The sequence below is a fragment of the Lonchura striata genome, chromosome 5, assembly GCF_050655825.1.
Source record: "Lonchura striata isolate lonStrDom1 chromosome 5, ASM5065582v1, whole genome shotgun sequence".
Taxonomy (NCBI): domain Eukaryota; kingdom Metazoa; phylum Chordata; class Aves; order Passeriformes; family Estrildidae; genus Lonchura; species Lonchura striata.
In genome coordinates, this window is record NC_140707.1 from 10,542,561 (window position 1) to 10,564,847 (window position 22,287).

Genomic DNA, 22,287 nt, shown 5'->3' on the forward strand with positions numbered 1-22,287 from the left:
TAGTTCAAAAAAGGTTGGTCAAACACTAAAAACCAATAAAAAAAATCAGAAATAACTACAATAAAGGCATTTCCTGCTGAACTGAAGAAGCTAGATTAAGTTTCAGTTGACCTCCTTTTTCTGCTTATCTAACAGTATTTTATTTAAAATTCATAACCCTTCATGACCTTAAGAATCAAGAGTGCAGCTGAAAAAAAAGAGTGGATGAAATAATATGTTTGACTGCTGGAGTACTTAAATTTCAATTTCTGTCTTACACCTATGTTACTCACAAAATTCATTATGTAAAATTTTCTTAAACATTTTGTTTTCTTACCTCTCAAATTACTTTACCCTCAGAGACTGTTAAGTAATTAATTATTATTAGTTTTGCACCAAAAGCAACAAATCCAATTTACTGTGATGCTGAAACACTTCTGAAACACCTCACTTTTTTATTTACATTATACTAAAATAAAGACATGTTGCATTTTAAATAACACTCCTGCTTCTGTCACATGCAAATCATTTCCCTTTTTTAAAAGGAATTACACAGTTGGACTGTGCACAATGCACAGACAAAGCTGCTCTCAGATCTTCAGAGTTATGATGATATCAGCATCCTAACAAACATGGTTCTCCTACAGAGGAAAGTTATCACCACTGACACCTTCCAATATTTTTTCTGTTCTCTTCCATCCATCCAATATTCCAGATAAACATATACAGTTTTTATATCTAACCTATCATTTGAATTACGTAGCTAAATAAACATTTTTAAATATTGTAAGACCTAATTGTGATATAGAAATTAATTTGAGAATTTTTCCAGAATTCTGCTTTACTCTTACTGTGGATTTCAATCTGCTTTCCTGATGGCAAGAGTTCTGAAATCTTTGATTACTTCAAAACTTGATCTTTTTGACACTGAGGTTTGGCATGTTACATTCTAGTATGTATGTAAAAAATCCAAATTGAATTCCTGATTAATTTTTACTGTGGCTACAATATCTCAATGAAAATATGAAAATATATCAAATATGAAAATTAAGTAAAGCACTAAAGAAGGTAAGAATGACACAAATTTTTTAAAATCTCAAAATGTCTATATTTCAAGATAAAGTCTGGCTTTTAGTGGAACCACACTTCAAAGAACCTTAACAATAAGAGGCTACATGCTCTTAAGAAGAAAAGAAACAACAGTAGATTAAGGGAGAATTTTCAAGTACTTTTGTACTTTCAAGTCCCATTTTTCAGGCAAAGAAAGGTAAACAGGTAAACATCCATTTTTTGATCAATATAACCCAAATATAAAATGGTCATAGTCCCTTTTCCTCATGTACAAATTATCTTTGCCCCTGCCCCTTTTTGTTTTCAAAAACATTCACAAACTTGGCAAAGTTTGGTAATTCAAAGCAATCATCTGGAAACTGGGGATTAACATTAGTCCAAGAAGTTGAGATAATCATGCTTTTGATCCCTACATAAAATCATTACAGAATCTAAAGGAGAAAATAAATGTAAAGGATGGAAATAAAAAGATTAGGAGATATAAAGAAGACATGTGGTGTGGAAAGGTATTGAGTTTACAGAACAAGTCTGATTTTTGAATGCCCTTTTGTTTTTCTCTTAAGAAAAACAAAAATAAAAGCTTGTTTAGCTCTTAAGAAACAGCTCAAAGGGAAAAGAATGTAATCTTCCCACTATTGCCTATGTTCAAGAGTGCAACTCAAAAACGTACTTGGCAAAGAGGAATTTCTGAATAGAGGCAGGAGAAAAGAGCTTAGTGACAACTTCCTTGTCAACAGAATCACCATAACCTGATGTCTCAGCTGCCTTGTCACAAAACTCTCCCAGTTCAGGGATTCAGCTACACATTTTACCCTGTGTTCAAGCTACCAGCTTGCCTCCATGGCAAATGCACTTCATGCTGTACTTCTGACCCACTGAAAACACCACTGCTACCTTCCCCACAGATGGAGAAGAGATGGCAGCACAGCACAGGAAGAAGAGAGGTTACTAATAATTAGCAAGAAACAAGGAGGATGCTGTAGAGGTAAATAAAAATTCACAGGTTACAGAAAATTCTCAGAGCTGCTCCAGTTTTAACTGAGGTGTCTGTGGAAGATAATTTAGCCATCAGTCATAGCATGAAAAACAGTTCTGCTGCTTGTCCACCACTTCTGTTAACACATCAGCAGCTTTTGGAAGGCCCAAAGAATCACAGCATATTCTGAGTTGGAAGGGACACACAGAAATCATTCTCCATTCAGAAATGTGCACTGTACTTACTTCTTTCAGATTGCTTATTTCAGTCTCTTGTCTTTTATTCACTGATGCTAATTTCTTATTGTGCTGTATGGCTTCCTGCACTTTAAAAAAAAAAGTTAAAGCATGTTAACAAATATTTTCATATTTCAACAAATGTTTGATTTCTAACTTCAATATATGTGCATATAATTTATTTTAAAAAACAAACCTAAAACTGAAAATATGATTCAACTACTTTTTCTGTGTAGTTTGATACCACTCTGGAGGACTATACCAGGTAGTACCAGTTGTCTGTACCTCAAACAGTGAGTTAAGACTTCTGTATGTTGGCTTACCTTTTATAACTGTAATTTCATTTTTAGTGTCTTAGGCTGTCATTTTAGTAGGAATTTTAATCTTGGTTTTATTTTTTAAAGCTTTTCTTGTCATTTTGTAATTAATTTAGTTATTTTCAGACTAACACAGAACATAATGGACCACAGAACATATTAATAACTGAGTTACCAGATGTATAGCGTTATATGCATATAGCCCATGGAAGACAGAAAACCAGCAGAGGCTAGCACAGCAAAATTTCTAAGAATTACTTCTATTCCTGCTGAAAGGGAAGGGAATTTTCTCTTAGGTTGTGGTAGGGGACTTAAGAGAAGTTTCCCCGGACATGCCATGGGAGGAGACTGTGGTATAGATGCCCGCCTCCCAGGATGTCCGTCAAAACCCACCACTCCCCCCAAGTTAGGTAATTAACAGTTATTCCCACCTTCTGGTTATGTCAATCACCCATTTGTACTTACCCTTGTTCTGGAAGGTTCTTAAGTTCTTTGACTATAATTGGTTCTTCCCCGGTTACCACCCCCTTCCCTCATCCTCATTTGTTGCATCCCTATCACCCCATCCTAACTCCTCCTCCGAACCCTTTTCCTATTGGACCCTTTGTATCTTGCCCCTCCTACTCTGCACCTGGTTATAAACCCTACCCCGGCCCTTACTCGGGGCTCTCTTTGATCCTGCTCCCTTGCTGTGTGATCGGGTCGCAGATCCCAGCTGACACCCAGCCCTCAGTGAAATAAAGCAGCTTGAAGGAGTCGTTCCACCTGGTACGAGCCTTGTTTATACACCATCGTAGAGGAGCTGCTAGCGGAGTTCTCCAATATTAGGAGATCTCGCAAGGTGGAACTCTACAACAGGTGAAGATATCACCGGGAAACTGCTTGAAATTCCACAATGAAAAGCTGAAGATATTTACTGGTTCCTGTACTTTTTCAGACAGTTCTATTCAGTCTTTGTATTTTGATCCTCTCAGGTTCCCCTTCATCCTTTTCTGATTCCTCTTCGTTCACCCCTAATCTTTTTTCTTTACCTTCCTCAGTAGTTTTCTGGCACCACACTTGAACACAAGAACTGTAGACCCCCCAGAACGTCCTCTCCTTTTCTGCTAGAGATGGTGCAGAAAAGGAATGATGGACAACAGGGGAATGATGGACAATAGCCTTACAATACCATAAGCAGTTTTGCAGTTTTGAATAAGAATAGGTGCTTAAAAAATACTAATACAACTTAGGAAAACCTCCCAGAACAAGTAGGCTAAAACTGGTAAAACTCACTTTCAACAAAAGTCATGTGCTCACTCTCCAGCTTTGAAGTACAATCAGCAGAACATTGGTTGGCCAACAGTGTTCTGGATTTTAAATTTTAAAAACTGAACACAAGAAGTAACTTGAAGTACTGAAATACCACAAATATATATAGAATATTTTACCAGTTCATTGAAACTAGATTTGCAAAAAAAAAAATTGTTTTCAGGCAGAAATAAAAAATTTCGTTAGATTCAGTAATTGAAAAGTTTTGGTTTTTTTTTGTATTTTGGGAATTTTTTTTTCATTTGATAGTTCCTCAATATAATTTCTTGTGTATCACACACACCGCTGTAGCAATGGATAAGCAAAGAACACTGTGGAATCTACGAAGATATTTGATGCTTGGCATGGGGTAGCTCCTATTTTTCTGAGTTTACAAGTGTCTCCAACTCAGTGTTGTCAAAACACAGCAAAGCCAAGTGCTGGAAGGCATTTAAGACATACATACCACTGTGCTCTAGTTTGCCATGAACACCTTTCACAATTCCAAACCGAGATGCAATAGTAGCGTAACACCTCTCAACTTCATTCAGTTTCTTATGATGCTCCTCTTTTGCTGTTAAGTGCATCTGCAATTTTTGATCCTGTTAGGAACATAAACCAAGCACCCATTTACTGACAGTTAAGTAGCTCTCCAAGTACTTTTGAATTTAACAGCATGAACGCAAAATAATTCCCAGAATTTTTCATTTGTCTATTTCATATCTAATGACCTTTCCCATCTCCAAATAGCAGGAAGAGAGACCAAGTCATCATGATAATCAAAGGATGTGAGCATCTGACATTTGGGGAGAGGCTGAGGGACCTGTGACAGTTCAGCCTGGAGAGGAGCTGATAAACCTGTACATACCAGAGGAGGGGTGCGTGTGAAAGGAATAAACAAACCACAGCCAGGCTCCTTTTAGTGGTGCTCACTGACACTAAGTGAAACAAAACAAATTTTACTTAAACTTGAGGGGAGAAACATTTATTGTCAGGGTGGGCAAACACTGGAACAGGTTGCACAGGCAGGCTACAGAATCTATCTATGGAGATACTAAAACCAATAGGACATGGCTCTGTGACACTGGCTCCACTGACCCTGCTCCGAGCCTCCACAAGACTCCTGACAGTTTCAACCATTCCAGTCCCGGGCTTGCAGAAAATGACACAGCCAAGGGCAATTAGGATTGTATGTGTATGCCAAGGGCATGCACAAACTATGACACACCTAAAGAAAAGAATTTCAACACACTTGCTAAAAATCAGAAGTACATCGACTACTTCTAGAGTAGAGGTGACTTTGATTTATACTAGTGAGACTAATGCACATTAACACTCCATGCTTCCCAGAAAAATATTAATAACCTTTCAGTGAGTAATTCTTAATTCCTAAATATCAATTAGCTGTTCTAGTATCTTGAAATATGATTAAATCACTTTGTGTATCTAACTACTTTTGTAAGCATCTAACACTTTATTTTACTTTTATTCACATTGGCCTAAGTAATACCACAATGAAAAACATGTGGTAATTAAGTACAATATATCTAATTAATTTTACCAATCTCTCATTTTGTGGAAACTGTTCAGTGACATTTTTTTTTGTTATCATGGTAACACTAAGATTTTTGTGTTCTTCTTTATACTGTATTTTTGTTAACAGTTTTGTAGGTACTATGTGGTGAATTTTAAAATTAATTTTTCTGAAGAGAATGGGTTAAATTAATTCCTCAGAAAGGATAACCATTTATTTAGATATCTAATCTACTTCTAATCTACAGTAGAGCGACACAGCAATTAAAATGAACTGGGCCAAATTCATTCCTGTGTGTAAATTCAAGTTACACCAGGATGCATCTGGCCCAGTCTGTTTGGCTTTGGCAAGGCTCCATTTCCACACAGTAACAAATGCAATACATGTCCAGGCATCAGAGGATAATAAAAGCTGATAGTAATCAAATGAAATGACCACCATAAGACTAGCAAAACAGGATATACAATACAAATTTCTCATGTTTTATAAGGTATGAAATTAAACACACTACAGCAAATGGAAAGTCATAATGGAAGCACTGGTAAAAAAACACCACACTTACAGAAATCACTGCAAGGAATGTAGGTTGAAAATGTTCTTATACTTTCTCTTTTTCCTAATCATAAATTAACTGTTGAGGATCTGTGCTTAACTAATGCCAGGAGGGAAATTTTATAACAAAAACATTAAAAGGAAAGGTTTTCTTTGTTTTTCCTGGTAGTTCCCTCAGGTATATTTATTTTAAGAGGCAGATGAACAGGAAGACAGCCCTAATTTGAGACTTGAATGGCTTGTGGTAAGATCAGAAGTGTTTTGCAGATTTTATTATGGATTTTTTCTTAGTGTTATCCCAATTCCTTTCTTTAGTCAGCAAGATAGTGTTAGTCCCTCCTCTCTCAAGAAGTTGAAATATTCAACCTCACAGGACTCCTTCCATGGAAAAAAGGAACTGGCCTGCTCTATCTGCAAGAGTTTTATTAAGAGCTTAACACTTGCCTAAATATTGTTGTTGATGGCAGGCTGCTCTCCAGGCTTAATGTACAGAGAAATAAAAGCCTGAGTATGTGATTTGTCTCCTCCCAGTGAAAAGGTTGTAAAACATTCTTTCATAGAAGCCAATCAAGAAACACCAGGAGACACTGCAGGATAGGGAGTGGATGACCCTGGAGCTGGAGTGAGACCCACAGAATCTTGGTTCTTCTTCCTTATGTCTGATACTACAAGAACAGGAATTATTGCCCTGCCCTCCACCAGTAATAAAGATAAGCTGGGATGGGGAGTGGAATTGATTGTGGCCATATGGCTTGTTGAGGCACAATGATTTCTTGGTGGAACCAGAGCTGAGAAATAGCTCAGGGTCAAGTGGGTGACTGGAGAAACACAAAGAGGGAATGGCCCATATCTCAAAGATATTCTGGAAATGGAGTCACTAGTCAGAGGTACTCAGTGAAGCAGAAGGTGGTAACTGGGAGGTGAAAGTGTCAGAGAAACAAATGAGATGTAATAGCATGGAGACCCATGGCAAGATCACAGAAAAATTAGGCAAAGGACTACCAACTGTAGCTCTTTGAAACAGGAATTATTTTCACAACAGTTCCTCCAGTACTAACCATTTTTCTACTTAAAAATAATTGGGTTGACTTTATACTATATCACTGCCTCCTCATTGTGTTTGTAAACAATATAATATGATTACAGACAAATTCCTAAAAGACACAGACAGGAAACAAAACCATTCCTATTTTAGATTACTACGAACAAACCAACTTTTAAAGTTTATTTAACATTTTGCAAGAATACATTTTTCATTCATTTGACAACTACACCTGTATTAGAAAACTAAATGGTGGCAGGGAAGTTCTCAGGAAATGCTGTCCTGTTTTTAAAATACCCCTGACACACTTTGGCCTGTGCCAAGTAGGACACATGTAAGCAGTTCCTGAGCACAGTTCAGGTGGGAACACAGTTCCCTGTCTGCTGGGAACAGTGTGGGTTATTTGGATCTAAATTCCCTCTTTTCTGTGGTTTAGTCAACCTAGACCAACTGACTGCAGCTTCACTCAATGGTTTCACATACATTTAGTTTCCAATAAAAACAGTAAGGGAAGACAAGAACAGACTCACATGCAGAGAGTCCTGGTATTCTCCAGTCTGCCAGGAAACCAACACCTGACCATTTGCCTCCAATTACTTCCTAATTTCAGCAGCAGGAAAACAAATACAATACAGAGCTCACACTCAAGTGTATTCTATCAACTGAACTGGCTTTGTAGTAATCCCTCCTGATTGCATGAATGCTACTGTCCATTTGCAGTGAGGTCCAAAACAACTGCACTGCATGATCAACACTTTTATTGTGGGGAGGAAAAAGACAGTAATAAAGACAAATAAATAATAAAAGACAAAAAAATTCCTTTATTTGTTTGTCTCTATACTGTCCTTCAGTACAAACCAAAACCTTCCACTATTTCAAAATTATAGCATATATGGTAAGAATTGTATCAGCACTACAATTTTTTTGCATAAACTTAAATGGACAGCATGCTAAAACACAGTGTTTATGTCAAGTTTTAACACGGCATATACTATTCTGAAAGAACAGAATTAAAGGAACAAAAACAGAATAAAAAGCTACATCAGTAAGACACACCCAGTCCCCAGCACACACAGAAGCTCCTTCACTGACTGGCAAGGTTTCTAAGGTGCCAGATATAAACTGAGCAGCACATCTGCTTACTCTCAAAACGCCACACCAGAGAATAATCTAATCTGTCCTTAACAAAATTGAAATAGAAATGGGTCTCAGACAAATGATTGGTTCAGAATTTCATCCATTTGATTTTTAAACATTTTGGTATTGGTGATGAGCAAACCTTGAATGTACCACTTATTTCAGTGCAACCACTCAGAAACTAAAGTTGTTAGAATCTGACCTGGTCTGAAACTGCATTAGCACACTACTGCAAAAGGTTATAGGAAAAAAATCACTTTTGTTTACCTTGTGGGGTATTTTGTTTTCATCATTTCATATCAGAGCATTTTCCCTAAGTAAGTCCCAGCTGTATGTGTTCTGTTTAGTGCTAAATTCAAAAGAGGATTTCCAACATTGTGTCTCCACTCAATAGCATTTTAAGTTACCATACTCTGTATCAAAGCAAATGCTTTCAAAATATTCAAATGATCAATTAATGAAAAGTTTATGAACACAAGAAATATATTTGTTTAAGCAGCATAGATGCCTTTCCAGCATACAGAAAAGGTCTTGTCCTTTTAAATATTCTCATGCACATGGAAGACTGAGCTTGTAAGTTATGAAAGAAAGATAATATGTAAAATGACCTAAATGAAAGTCCAATTATTCTGTATGTTTTCAACACGTTTTTAGATCAGCTGCATTTTAGGAATAAGTACAAGTTAAAAGTGAAGTAAGACAAAACACATTTTATGTTGCCTTTGATCTTTAACTTGTAGCCTTATCTCCCAGGTCAGAGGGCACATTATTCAATTTCACCATATTTTGTGTAAAACCACTGTAGCGTTGAAGATGACTTTCAGTACAAATGTCATGGTACTTAAAGCTAAACTGGACTCTAGTTTTTTGAGCTTCTTAATTAAAATCACAGTTTGTAATGGTCTGACAATATTATCTTTATTCTTTCCAGTTGAGCAGCAGCAGAATTTTCACAGCATTTATTCAATCAAGCCTAGCAATGTTTCTGTGGCTCACTCTTTCACTTCCTAAAACAGACAACAGGGTTCAGAGCCACTATGCTGTCACTTGGGTAAATTTATTCCCTGTGTCAAAGGGAGTGAGCTGCACTGGATAAAATCTAAACTGTTCAGGCAAACTGATGTTAAGAACTATTTCTAAGAAGTAAAAAAGAGTGAGAAGAAAACCACCAGTTTTTCTTAAAAACAAAACCAAGACCTACTAGGAATTCTCTATTACTTTTTGATATTATTATCCAGATTCTATCAGAGTAATAAAATTACATTATTTAAATGAAAGTCTATTAAAAATCTTTAATCAATAAAGAGAACAAATACACCAGTTCTACTTTAATTCAGTGAGGAAAAAATACCACATGCTGAACAGTAGCTATCACACTATAAAAACCTAAAACCATTGCATTTGTAAGATTTTCAGATCTTAAGCTGATACCTCTTTGTGTTACTTGTAATAATTATTATATAACATTTAAGTATCGAAGCCAGTTAGTAGTGGATTATACCCTAAGCATACTGTTTTTATTAAAGCTCTTCCTTCTTTTGTTTACTTTCATGATTTTCTTACCATTTCATTCAGTTTCTTTTGTAAAGTATATTTTGAAATCTGTAAAAGAACAGAGAGTTATTCATTAAATGGTACTTACATTTTTTTCTGACAACAACCTGAATAATTAAGTATTGTTATACCAAGGATTTAATTGCACTTGCTATTAAAATCCATCCAATATAGTAACACTGGTTTTGAATTAATGATGGCACAATTTAATGTATTATTAGATTCACTTTACTTCATAATGTTACTTCAATACTTAAATTATGTAAAACCACTTTACACTGAGTTGTTAGTAGAGGAGTTTTGAAAAAGTGCATAAATCCTTGTGTTTTCTGACAGCCATCATAAAAACAACGTGCAAATGGACCACAGTCTGTAAACTAGACCCTTAGACGTAAATAGAGAAGAAGACAAAGACAGAAATAAATGTGTTCCCTCAATTCCTACAGGAATAGAAGTGTATTCCCTGTTGGAAAAAAACCCCACAGTATCTTAGTTGATAGTCGAAATGGTAACAAAAAAGATATAATGGACCAATCTCACAAGCTTTAATAATATAAGGCTGACATTAAAAGATATTAACACTATTTAATACCCCACTGACAGAGTATTTTGATTTGCATAATGCTTAAGTATAAGAGGGAAAAACAGAGTAATGTTAAAGAACCTAGAGTGTACAAATCTTATACAGAAAATATTACTTCTAGGAAAAAACCTAGAGAACAATCATTTTAAGGTAAGGTTCTGACTCTACAAAGAGGAATACAGAATTGAATTTAAAATTCTTCATTCTTGTATTAGGCTTGTATTTATATAAATTCTTCACTCTTGTATTTCCAAACAATTCCCCTGGGACTACATGTCCATTGTGACCCCCTGCTTCCTCAGGCCACAGCAGAATTTCCTAGATCTGAACTGTACTGTGACACAAATGCTTGATGCTTGATTCAATATTTAGGATTTTTTTTTTTAATTTGTGGTTTATCTTTGAAAATAAAGGCCAGTGGGATCTTTCATTACTCTTGCTGTTCACATATTATGTTCAGTAGACCATGGAGGGATGGATATTCTGTATCATCTGTACTATACCAAGGTTTGAGCAAGGCAACAAAATCCTTACAGCTATTGCTCAGAAGGCCAGCCATGAGAATCAGCTTCTTTTGCTCCTAAAATACATTCAGTGTTAACTAAATGATAAAACAAACAGACTGCTACCAAGTAAATGCATTCCATTGTCAGAGAATATTAATAAGAACCAACATAAGTTTTAAAATCATAGCTATAATCCAATATAGTAATTTTGTTTTCAATAGAATTATTATCCCGCTCAGTTTTGGGTAGAAAAATAATTAGCTCCTGCTAATACCTGAAATCTGACAATGCATTGCAATGCTAGTGATCCATTCTCAACATATCTGCTTTGGTCTTAAGCCATGGATCAAGTGTAAGTACAGAAACCTCCCAGTGAAACACAGAAAAACACTGAAAAACACAGGAAGCACTGCAAGCTGGGGGCCCAGTGTGAATATTTAGTTCTGTTTAGCAGTCCAAAACCAGGGATTCCAGGCAGGTGTGAAGTTAGAAAACAAGAATATGAATAAAGAGGAAGACTGTGGAAATTAAAAGAAAGAACATTTCACACACTGTTTGAACTTTTGAGTCTTCTGGAGGAAAATAACATTAGCTGGAAGGTTAACTTAAAGTAGTCTTGACACTGAATATGGGAACAGAAACTCAGTGTTACAAAGTGAGTAGTCCTAGGAAGATTACACAATAAGACCTTAAAGCTCCTCTTAAAACCCACAATTTTCTTACTAGTATAAAACTAAAACCAAAACACTTGCATTCAAAGAAATGTTATTTTACAAAAGCAATAGTTTACCTGTAATGCTTTTAATGTTTCTTTCAGTCCATCAATTTCTTTTTCTTTTGTTTCTACAGCAAGTTGGTATTTTCCCTTTCAACAAAAGCTGTACTTCAGCATTTGGGCAGAATAAATGCATTTACAATAAGAATTTATCAAAAAGAATGTTACGAAAATAAAGTGTTACTCCGCTACAACAGAACAATTCACTGGTGAATAATTCACCTAAATAATTTTAAAATGTAGATAAATATTGCTATAAAAAGAAAAGTGAAAACCCAATAGTGTATTTTCACCACTTATGACTCTATTCATCAAGTCATAAAATTGGCTGTTCCAGGAGAGACAAACCTGACAAAGGCAGAACAAATACATTATTTAGAAGAAAGATAGTAAATTTTAAAACAAAAGGTACCAGGTAAATCCATTTTTTTATGTGCAATAGCGGGATCTTCATAGAAACAATCTGCACATTTTTCCCCAGTCCACAAAGAAAGAACTGTAACCTGCTATTGCTAGAATCACTAAATACATGCAAGCACATTTTATATGGATATAGATATATATGTATATGTGTGTGTGTGTATGCATATATAGACAAAAATACAGAATTTGCACATGAGAAAGTCAAAGGACTTCAGCAGAATTAAATTTGGTAAGAGTCCCTGGCTGCAGTCAATCTAATGCAGAACAGAATTGAAATACCAGAGAATATGACAGAAAACACAAATAAATCCATTCAATCACCCCTGCATGTTCCAGTCATTTCCAACATAGTGCTGGCTGTGCAATCTCCCAAAACCACCCTGATCACTCACAGTACATATCATCTAAATTGGTGCAAAAATTGTTTTTTCAACTCTGTCTTGAGCTTAATTTACTCTTTTGGTTACTTTGGTATAAAGTACTGAAAGTACTCTTCAACTAAATGGAAACAGAAGTAAAAATTAATCAGCATACAATTTAATTCTGAAGCTATCACTGAAAAATACAAATCAGAGAATAGTAAGTGGGTTATGTGTCACCAAATGAATTGTCTTAACAAGAAAAATTTCTAAACCCCCAATCAAATTACTCAGCCAGAAAATATAAAATAAATAGCAATAAATATCAATGAAGCAAACAAAAAAGTTTATTTTTATATACTTTCAATCCATTTAACTGGTTTACAAATTTCTTATGCCACACCCATTAGATTCATCTGCTCTAAACCACTGGGAAATTTAAATGAAATAATAGAGGCCACATGCAGACATTCACTGACTTCACTGTTTAAAACAGGTTCATTGTACACCAAATGTAAATCCTTCATTCAGAGGAGGAACTGGGCATTCAGTCTGGTATAAAAACCTATGTAGCTAACAAAATCCAGATAAATTCAGGCTAAAATTTATCTTATTTTAGTTTAGGACAAGTACCTTAGGAAACCAGTTCAGCTAAATCAATAAAACCCTATTAAAATCTGATTTCTCTAAGGCAGTTAGAAATGTTATTTTTCAGTACTACTTGTAAAGGCCAATTGTCCCAATTTATCTCAACCTTCTAGAACAAAATAAATTTTGTATAGCTGCAATATGGAACTATCAAAGAACACTCTTTCCGCAACTGATTTTTAGCATAAGCAGTAACACTTCACAAGTTCTACAGTCTATAAACAAAAAAAAACCCCAAAAATAACGAAGTTACAAAGACATTTCTTTTGCAAAGGCCACAGCAAAAAACATAATGTAATTGCAATCTACTTAGTTTATACTTAAGATATATTTGGTAAGTTTTATATTATTATCATTTGCTTATGCTCTTCTTTGGATGGCAAACAACAAATAATTGTACAGTACCTTTTCTTCTTCCATGGCAAACATCCTTGCCTGTAACTTGGTTGTTAGTCACATAAAAACCAAAACAAACAAAAAAATCAGAACAGCACATGGCAATAATTTCATCCATGCAATTCAACAAGACAATATAATTATATTAACCTGCACTATATACTTCCTGGGTTTTTTTTAACTATAGGAACTTGTAGAGTTATAAGGAGAAGTCTGTGATTCTCAAATTATTTTTCCAGGGGAGAAACCTAATTGCTTGTCAGTTTTTTGGCTTTTTTTTTTTTTTTTTTTCTGTTTGACATGATTGTGATGCAGCATTAATGACAAATTCTTCATCACCATGGGCAACAGTTTCAGTTCCTATGAACATTCTCTGCAAGGTGTCTCAGCTCTTGTGTTTGCTCACTGTAATATGGAGAATAAAACACAAGAATGAAATACACTTTCAAATGTTGAGCAGGATAATTTACCATGGTTTATGAATCTACCCTTGCAGAGGTCATGCTAAATTAGAGGGGAGAAACCAAACAAGCAAAACAATGTAAGGAAAGTATTAGAAGAAGCATTATTTTCTCTAGGAGATTTTTGAAATATAAAAATGAAAAATGCCAGGAGGAGGGGCGTCTGGAAAGAACTGCTAAAATACAAGCATAATGGTGTGGCCAGAAGAAAGGACGTGGTTTTTGGTTTTTTTTTTAGTTGTGTATTCTAACATTTTATACGCAACAGAAAAATATTTTCCTACCAACTGATTACTTGCTATGATGCCATCATATTTTAAAACCCCACTGTCAAAAGCAAAGGCTTTTCTTTGTTACCTGCTTTTTAAAAGCTGTCATAGCTTCTTTGTTCTGTTGTTGCAGTGTGTCAGTCTGATGCTGCAGAGTTTCCTGCTCATGTGAAGTAACAACAGTGTGAGTTAAGTATTATCTTAGAGCAAATTACATATAAAGTATTTCAAGAAAAGGCTGACTTATTAAATGTTTTTTAGAAAGACACAATTTACTAAAAAACCCTGAAGACTAAAAAGATGCATTTTTTAACTGCTACTTGTCTTTTTGGTAGCAGCTTCTCTTTCATTCTTAATGGGTAACAATTCTCCCATCTGGAATACAGACCTTTTTCTAGGACTTCTGTAAGCAACTCCTACTCATCCAATCAGCCTGCAGAAACATCCACATCCCCTGCCAGTTTAAGACTGAATCTTGACACTGGTCCAGGAAGATACACCAGAATTTTAATTGAAAATTAAAATTGAGAATCCAATTGAAAAGTAACTATCTGCTATTCTGTTTATAGTAAAATTTTTGTCATTTAACAAGCTACCTGAAAGAGCCAAAGGAAGCCAGAAATAACTAAGCGTAAGGCAATAGTATGAGATTTTTATCACCCTCCAGCCTGGCTTTACTCTCATCCATAAAATCAAGAAAATGAGTGAAGATGTACTTTTTTTTTGCATTATTATTTCATGTCATAATCTCATAGGTTAATATTATACTCTACAAGATGGAAATCTCCAACATCTTTAAGCATCATGCTTCTCTATATGATACTTCACCTTTGCCATGGAATACCAGGTTTTTTCAGTTCTAAACACTGAAATATTAGGTAAAACTAGTTAAGAGGCTCTGTCCTTGAACAGTTATCTCAAAATGTAGATGAATGTTTAGCTTATAAATATTAGTGTGAGGCAGGAAACAATCCACTAATGACTGCACAAAAATAAATATAAATTAGACTATTAAAAAGAATTAATGGGAGAAAACAAATTGAAAATCTATTTCACACACAAGGAGCCAAATGTCTTCTTCTGCCTTAATAGAAATTGAGAGTTTTTAAACATACAGTCTCTTCCAAAATTGCTGTTTTCTCCAGCAAGTTGGTGTTACTTTCACATTGTACAAGTGAGAGCTGTTGCCTTTTGAGAGAAGACAAGAATCCATGGAGATAAGGTGTTCCATATCCATTTACCTAATACCTCATCATAAGATGAGTAGAGAAAGTTTTGTGTGTAACAAACAATGCACAGTACATAAATGAATATTCAGAAGTATATAAATGCCCTGAGGAATGTTTTTCTGAGGCTGTCCCTCAGCCCTGTGTCCAAGGACAGGTTCTCCAGGGGGTGACAGGCGTGTGAAGTACACTAGCAAGGCAGAGGCAGTACTGCAGGAACAAAAAATCAAATATTCCCACTTCAGTACTCCTGCTCACCACAGGAATAAAATTTTATATCCACAGCACTGCCAAATTAAGGTGGCACTATAAAATACGGGAATTCAAGGCAATATCGTGGAATAAATTATGTAGGTATCAGTTTGGTTACATTAAACAGTCATCTTTTATATAACTTTATCACAGATGTAGTGGAAAAAAACCCCAACGCTGAACTATTTATAACATACCATTTCCTTGTACCTTATATTCAAGTAAGGTATTTTATTTTCAAAAAGACAGGGGAGTGCCTACAAATATTCATTTTCTAACAAGCCTCACACACAAGACTATTGGATAAAATTATTCTATTATTTCTGTCAGAAATTCAGGCTTGGAAGAAATTTTCCATATATGTGTGACTGAAGACTGAAGAAAAAAGCAGGTTGTTCTTTTTTTAAATATGAACAAAATTGACTTTGATATTGTAATGTTTCACAAGTTTGAGTATACCCACTAGATTTAAAGGAATATATTCTCTAGTTATTCTGTTTTCCTTGCTTGTGTGTATTTATTTAAGAGCAGCAGCAGCAGTATATTTATAAAAGGTAGACAAGTTGTACTACTGTGATATGACTTAGCTGAAGTAATGTCTTTATTTCAAACTGGATAGTTAAATTTAATTAAAATAAAATGAATGACAGAAATGTTGACTGAAAGGGAAATCTATGAAGGAAATGGAAAAACAGAACCTTTGATAAACCAGAGGAAGATGTCTACTTATTGAACTACTGCTGTGGTTAATATGATTCTGCATTGAGAAACAATCAGGTCTTAAATTCAATTTAAATGTCATACTTAGAATTTTCATCTTACTGGAGTCTCCAGGACTGGAAATTTGTATTAGCTTGTTCATTTGAAGTTCCAGAATATTTGCTCACGTCAAGCTCCCAAAATCTACCACTCAATTGCTTACACCAGCTTTGCCATGCGCCAATGTTAAGTACAAAGTACAGGAACAGAGTTCACCTCACTACCTGTAGGTCCCATCCTTTTATGAGTGGTAAATTAAATTGCTGTTAAGGTCTTAGAATGGGTGGAAATCCTCCCTTTTGAACCCAGAATATTAGGCACTGCAATGCTAGGTTAAGAAAAGCAAAGAAGGGTTACAAATTGAAAGCACTCTTGCTTTTACAAATATAAAATGTTTCCTGTTTCTGTGTGCACATATATATCTTTCAAGAAAGAAAAGCAGAGAGTTAGGATTATTAATTTAAGATGGTTAGGATGAACTCCAAGAAGAAATAGCCTTCTTTTACAAGTAAGATGTTAAATATCCCAAGATCAAGGATAGAGCTGAAATTATTGTTTTTTCTGCGGTCGTAAAATATACGGAGTGAAGCCTTTTATCTTGTGCCCTAGTGACAGGGGTCATAGGTTTGATTGTATTAAAGAAGGGAATGCATTTCCTAGGAAAGCATAACCTCAGGAGCCCTAACTCTGAGAAGAATGTTACACTGAAGAATGTTACTGAATACTTCATTCCCAGCATTTAAAAGTTGACAAACTTCTGAGTAGAGATAACATACAAGTTAATGCTCAAAGTAACTTTCTGGAAAAATTAGCACTTCCAAAAGATTGCAAGTGAAATTGTTTGTTGCACTGATATTTGCACTTGCCAAAGCCAAGCATAATACAGAGAAGCTGCTACACAGGTTCTCCCACACCAATGTGTCAACAAGCCTCAGATTCAGCTAAATGTCTTATTTCTTCAGTATTTCCATCTCTTTTGACTGAAGTTTCCAAGTCATGCCAAATATTATTATAACTCTCTTGTTAAAAACATTTCTAAGCTGGGCACAATCCAAATCAAAAGAAAAGCTACAGATGTTCATGACTAAATAATAAGCTATTGGCTAGCACATTCTACTATTTAAATAAAAATAGATCTAAAAGAGGAATTGTAACAAATCCCAATTTATATTAACATATAAAAATTAAATCTCAGCAGGTAAAACACTAAAAGCACACAGGAAAGTTACCTTCTGCCATTCAAGTTCTTGTTTCTCTATAACAATTTTGTTTATTTGGTCTTCATAATTAGTTTCTGTTTCCTAGTTAAAAACAAACATAAAAAAGTCAAAACACTGAGATGAAGAGAAATTCAGTAAGATGCAAAAGTGCTTCAAGAATTCACTGTAGTCAAAGATACAGATAATCATAATGACTCTCAATCTTTGGGGCATCTTAAAAATTCAGCTCAAAACATTTGAATCTTTATTCTTTGTGACATCTCCTAGGACAACTTAAAAATTTTTGTCAGTGGTTATTGCTGTTATTATGGAAAAAAGTGAAATATTTAGCATTATCTTCTGTGCCAAGAAGCCTTCTGACCTACCAAAAGAAATTGAAACAGAATCATGGATAATCAACACATATTTCTGATGAGCTATTAGAAAATCTGAGAAGACCATTACTGAAGTCCAAAGCTTCCTCCATGATCCACAAAAGGTACTAATAGAACAAAGGTGTGTTACAGATCCTGTTCTTGCAGAAGCATTTTGTCAAGAATCAAACTATTACTTTTGATAACAAATGAGAGTTACCTTCTGAAAATTGCAGTTCCTAAGTATTTATGTGAATTTTCTTAAAACATTCTGTTATTAAAGTTAATTTTTCCCAACAGAATCGGCTTCCCTTTGGAGTCCAATTTTTATGAGCACTGGCCTTCCTTAACACATCCACTACTCAAAAAAAACCCAGGAAGAACAAAAGGCTCCCCTATTAACAGTCATGACTTCCTGCAAGAACAATACTCAGGTTTTTGATGCATGTCATAAGCAACTCAGCACTGTCCTGTTTTTGCACATAGTCAAACTAATGAATATCCTTCAAGGACCTGGAGAGCTCCACTAACGTGTCACTGAGCATCAAAAGACTGCTGTCCTGCCTTTGCTCTGCACGCTGATGGCCAGCTTGGCAAAGGGACCACTTTAAGGTAAGCCTGGCTTCTCTTTGATGAATTGTTGCACTAATAACATTTACTGAGGTCTTGTGTTGGACACACTCCAGCAAGGGCCAAGCTGACTGTGTGAGGGTAAAAGAATACTCCCAATACTTGAATAGTGCATTTTGATATATTATGTGCAAATTTGATGCTGTTTTTAAGTTCAACTTCACTATAGTTTAAATCTTGCAATCTTAATTGTTGGAAAAATTCAAGTATTCTTGAAGTGACTCACACCTCAAAAATTGGTTAGAACCTTCAGGAAACAGTCACAACTTGGGCAAAAAAGGCCATGAATCTCTCTAATAAAAAATGCCATAAATCTCTCTAATAAAAAATAAAAGAAGGCCTCAAAAGGATCATTCTCTTAATACTGAAGTAAAATTGTACTGAATTGCAATACCATAAACAATTATTATTTGCCCTAACACCAAACAATCCCACCTCTAGATGAAGCAATACCTTTCCTGACACTCTGAAAGAACAAATGGAGGCTCTTTCTCCTTTCCAAGTGAAGAAGATAACACAGAAATTTTTGGCTATAAAATATACTGCAATTCTTTCTGAAGCCCAGTATGCATATGAGTTCCAAGTTTCTGATTCAAGGATATTTACTACACTTCAACAACTGATGCAAAACAGTTTTGAAAATTTTTCAACCCTTTCTCACTTAGTACAATATTTGATTAATAGTCCCACTATTTATCAACAGAAACAAAAGTGCAAAATATATCCCAAGTGATTCAGAATAGTTTTTTTGACATTGATATCTTTTATAGGGTTTTAGGGTCAAAATTTACTTCCTTGCTTAGCAGACAGTTTACAGGCACAGGTGTGTAGAGAAGCACACTTCTTTCCACAGGAGGCTACTCACAAGCATTTCAAGAGATTCTTGCAGGTTCTAAATATATGCCTCAGCACTCATGTGAATTTTACATTTAAAATACTGAATAGGCATTTAAAACTAAAATTTGGCTCACAGAGAACTAGAGAAAAGTTCTTTAGCTTTTGCTTCTCTGATATATACTGGTAGAATACAGATGGAGAAGAGACCTAAAGATTTCATATGACTTATGGAAAAAAAAAAAAAAAAAAAAAAAAAAAGAGAGAACTTAAAAGATTACCAATGATCCCCAATTCTGCTTTAACTAATAGTGCTGCATAGTTGCAATGATTTTTTTCCTGGTATTATTCTGTAAGTACTGAAGGAAAATACATCCCCCTAATTTCCCTTGTGTGATGAAACCAAATGAGATTGGCTTGAAGCTTTTAAAAAGGTGTGTTCTTCGACCCTTTCTGTTATTAAGCAACAAATCCTATGAAAACGATGTATTATTAGCAAAAGTCTCACTCAAAATGGTAAGAAAGTGGCATTAAATTCCATTTTAAGTGAGCCCTTTGCTGTGAATATCTAAGAGGAGAAGAACAAAGTTCTAAGTGAACAACACTCCTCCAACTTACTCCCAAATTATAAAGGTGTATCTGGAAGCTGCAAAAAATGTGCATGTATGCACTATGGTGGAAAAAATAAACATCATAAATACTTAATCTGAGAATGAAAATTACATGATAAAAATGTTCTCATGTGAAATCACTAATGGTTATAAACCTTATCCATAATTTTTACATCTTCCAAAGGACATTTATAGTTTACCCATTTTGAATTGAAAGCTTCTAAAACTTGTGTGAAGGACTTTTTTTTTAGAAGTTCTGTCAGCTATTTAATAAGACAAAAATGTTTTTGTTATACTTAGGAGAACAATATTGTATATAACTCCGATGAGGGATCAAAAACCCACCAAACCTTAAAAGTGTTCATTTTTTATTAGATGCCTTAGGACTACATGGATTTAAGTGTTTTTATAAAAAAAGACTACCATAACAATAAAAGAGGAGTAATTTGATGGTTTATTTACTCGTTATAACCTTTAGAAAGTGTCAAGCCTTCTTTAAAGTGTTTGCTTCAGGCTGTAGTTTTACAAGATGGGCTGTGGATTGGTCAAGCCCCCTCGATTCTTGACCCTGAACAGATTTAGGAACAGAGTACAGCTGGCTCATGTCCAAGCAGCCAAAACTGCTGCTAGGTACTTTTATTATCTTTTTTGAACTTACAGTCTCCCTCCTACAAAATTGCACATTCAATTTTCATGCAGGTCAAATAGTACTCACAGAAACTACAAATTCTGATTGTTTCATACTATAATTAGAAATTCCTTCATGAATGAAGAAGACCAGTACAATTTTTAGTAGATCTCATGGATATTGTTCTTTTCCAGGGCAAATTTTAAAAGGAGAGAAGATATTCATAGAAACATGATTCTAACTTAAGTTTCTGATAAAACATTGTTAAATTTTCATAGTTACAACAGTTAACAAAAAATAATAGCAACATATATTTGGAATCTAGTCTCAAAAACTTTCTTTCAGATGGAGGGACACAGAAATTTGTACCAACCACTATTTTTCCTTTGGAAATTTTTCACTGGTCTGTCCTTGACTCCACAGCATAGGCTACAATTACTCTTTATTTAAATCTCTTCTATCAAAATATATTCCTAGAAAGGCCTGCACGGATACTTAGAGCACTCTCCAAATGCAAGTAATCAGTTCCTAATCAAAAGCCACAATATTCACAAACAGAGAAATTACCACCTAATACACTGTTTGCTGACTCGAACAAGTCATGAGATCTGAAATTCAATGCTGTTTATTCTCTTAAATCCACATACCTACTTTTTTTCCCCAATACTCAGCTATCCTTTTGTCTGTCATTTTAGTAAAAAAATTCCCTAATTTACACTTAGGTATAAAATCCAGCTAAAAGGCTGTTAGGAAGAAGGCCCTCGGCTGCAGAGCAAGACTGACAAACATGGAAGTAAGTGAAGGGATATCCAGCACAAAAGGATCATTGGCTGAGTCAGTGCTAGATGAGTGGGAGAGCTAAACTGGAAAAAACAAAAGATACTCTAACTACTGGAGCATGAAATAATCCCTGTGGGGCAAGGGAAAGAGAAAAATAACTTTTTGTGGCTTTTAATTACTTACATATTCATATTATGTCAATTCCTATGGAGAACAAAGACCCTGTGAATAGCCAAAGGAACAAAGTGAAGCTGCATCAAGTATAATCATTTAAGCAAATATTCTTTAGAACAAACTTGTACAGCTATCAAGAATTGGGATTTCCTTTGGAAGATGAAACAGATGAACAGTCTACTCTGAGCAACTCTTCTAAACTATTTTTGAGAGTTTAAGTTCAGTATGATGATATTGAGTAAGGATTGCGACAAATCTCTCAGAATATTTTCATATTTAAGAGTTTGCTTTTTATTAGCTTCACACAGATAATTTAATCCACAAATTTATTTTTATTAATCTGAATTTGTGCTGCAGCTTAACCAACCATTCCAGACAGTTTATTAAACTCAAAATACACAATAGGTCCTGTCCCAAAGAGTCTCCTGTTGAAGTGGCAAGCAAGACCAAGAAGGGGAAGAAAAACAGAAGCAAACAGAGGTAAAATAATCTCATCTGAGGCCAAGCCAGAGGTCAAAGACAAAACTTAAGAGTAAAATCCATGGTGCTGGCTCTAGTGCCTCCCTCAGGTTATCAGTCAAATGAAGTGAGAGAAGTCAAGGAAGTGAGAGAAGTAGTAAGAAAACTGCAGAATTTTCCATTTTATTCCACTTTCGGATGGAGCAGATGAGTTTAACACACAGTTTGTGTGTTTCATTCTTGGCCATGGAAA

At 34.9% G+C, this 22,287-nt stretch overlaps 1 protein-coding gene across 13 annotated transcripts in view; it reads right to left on the reverse strand.

Annotated features, from left to right (window-relative positions):
* Positions 1 to 22,287, reverse strand: part of CCDC73 (coiled-coil domain containing 73) — a 72,400-nt gene that overhangs the window by 25,328 nt on the left and 24,785 nt on the right. For 9 of the 13 annotated variants that reach the window (XM_085579639.1, XM_085579636.1, XM_085579637.1 and 6 more), the window contains 7 exons: positions 17,575 to 17,646; positions 14,197 to 14,268; positions 13,388 to 13,423; positions 11,568 to 11,642; positions 9,698 to 9,736; positions 4,336 to 4,471; positions 2,272 to 2,351 (listed from right to left, as the gene is read on the reverse strand). In XM_085579639.1, the coding sequence (XP_085435765.1) occupies positions 2,272 to 2,351; positions 4,336 to 4,471; positions 9,698 to 9,736; positions 11,568 to 11,642; positions 13,388 to 13,423; positions 14,197 to 14,268; positions 17,575 to 17,646 (510 nt within the window). The remainder of the gene's footprint in view (positions 1 to 2,271; positions 2,352 to 4,335; positions 4,472 to 9,697; positions 9,737 to 11,567; positions 11,643 to 13,387; positions 13,424 to 14,196; positions 14,269 to 17,574; positions 17,647 to 22,287) is intronic. The other 4 variants (XM_085579640.1, XM_085579642.1, XM_085579646.1 and 1 more) reach the window with 4 other exon arrangements.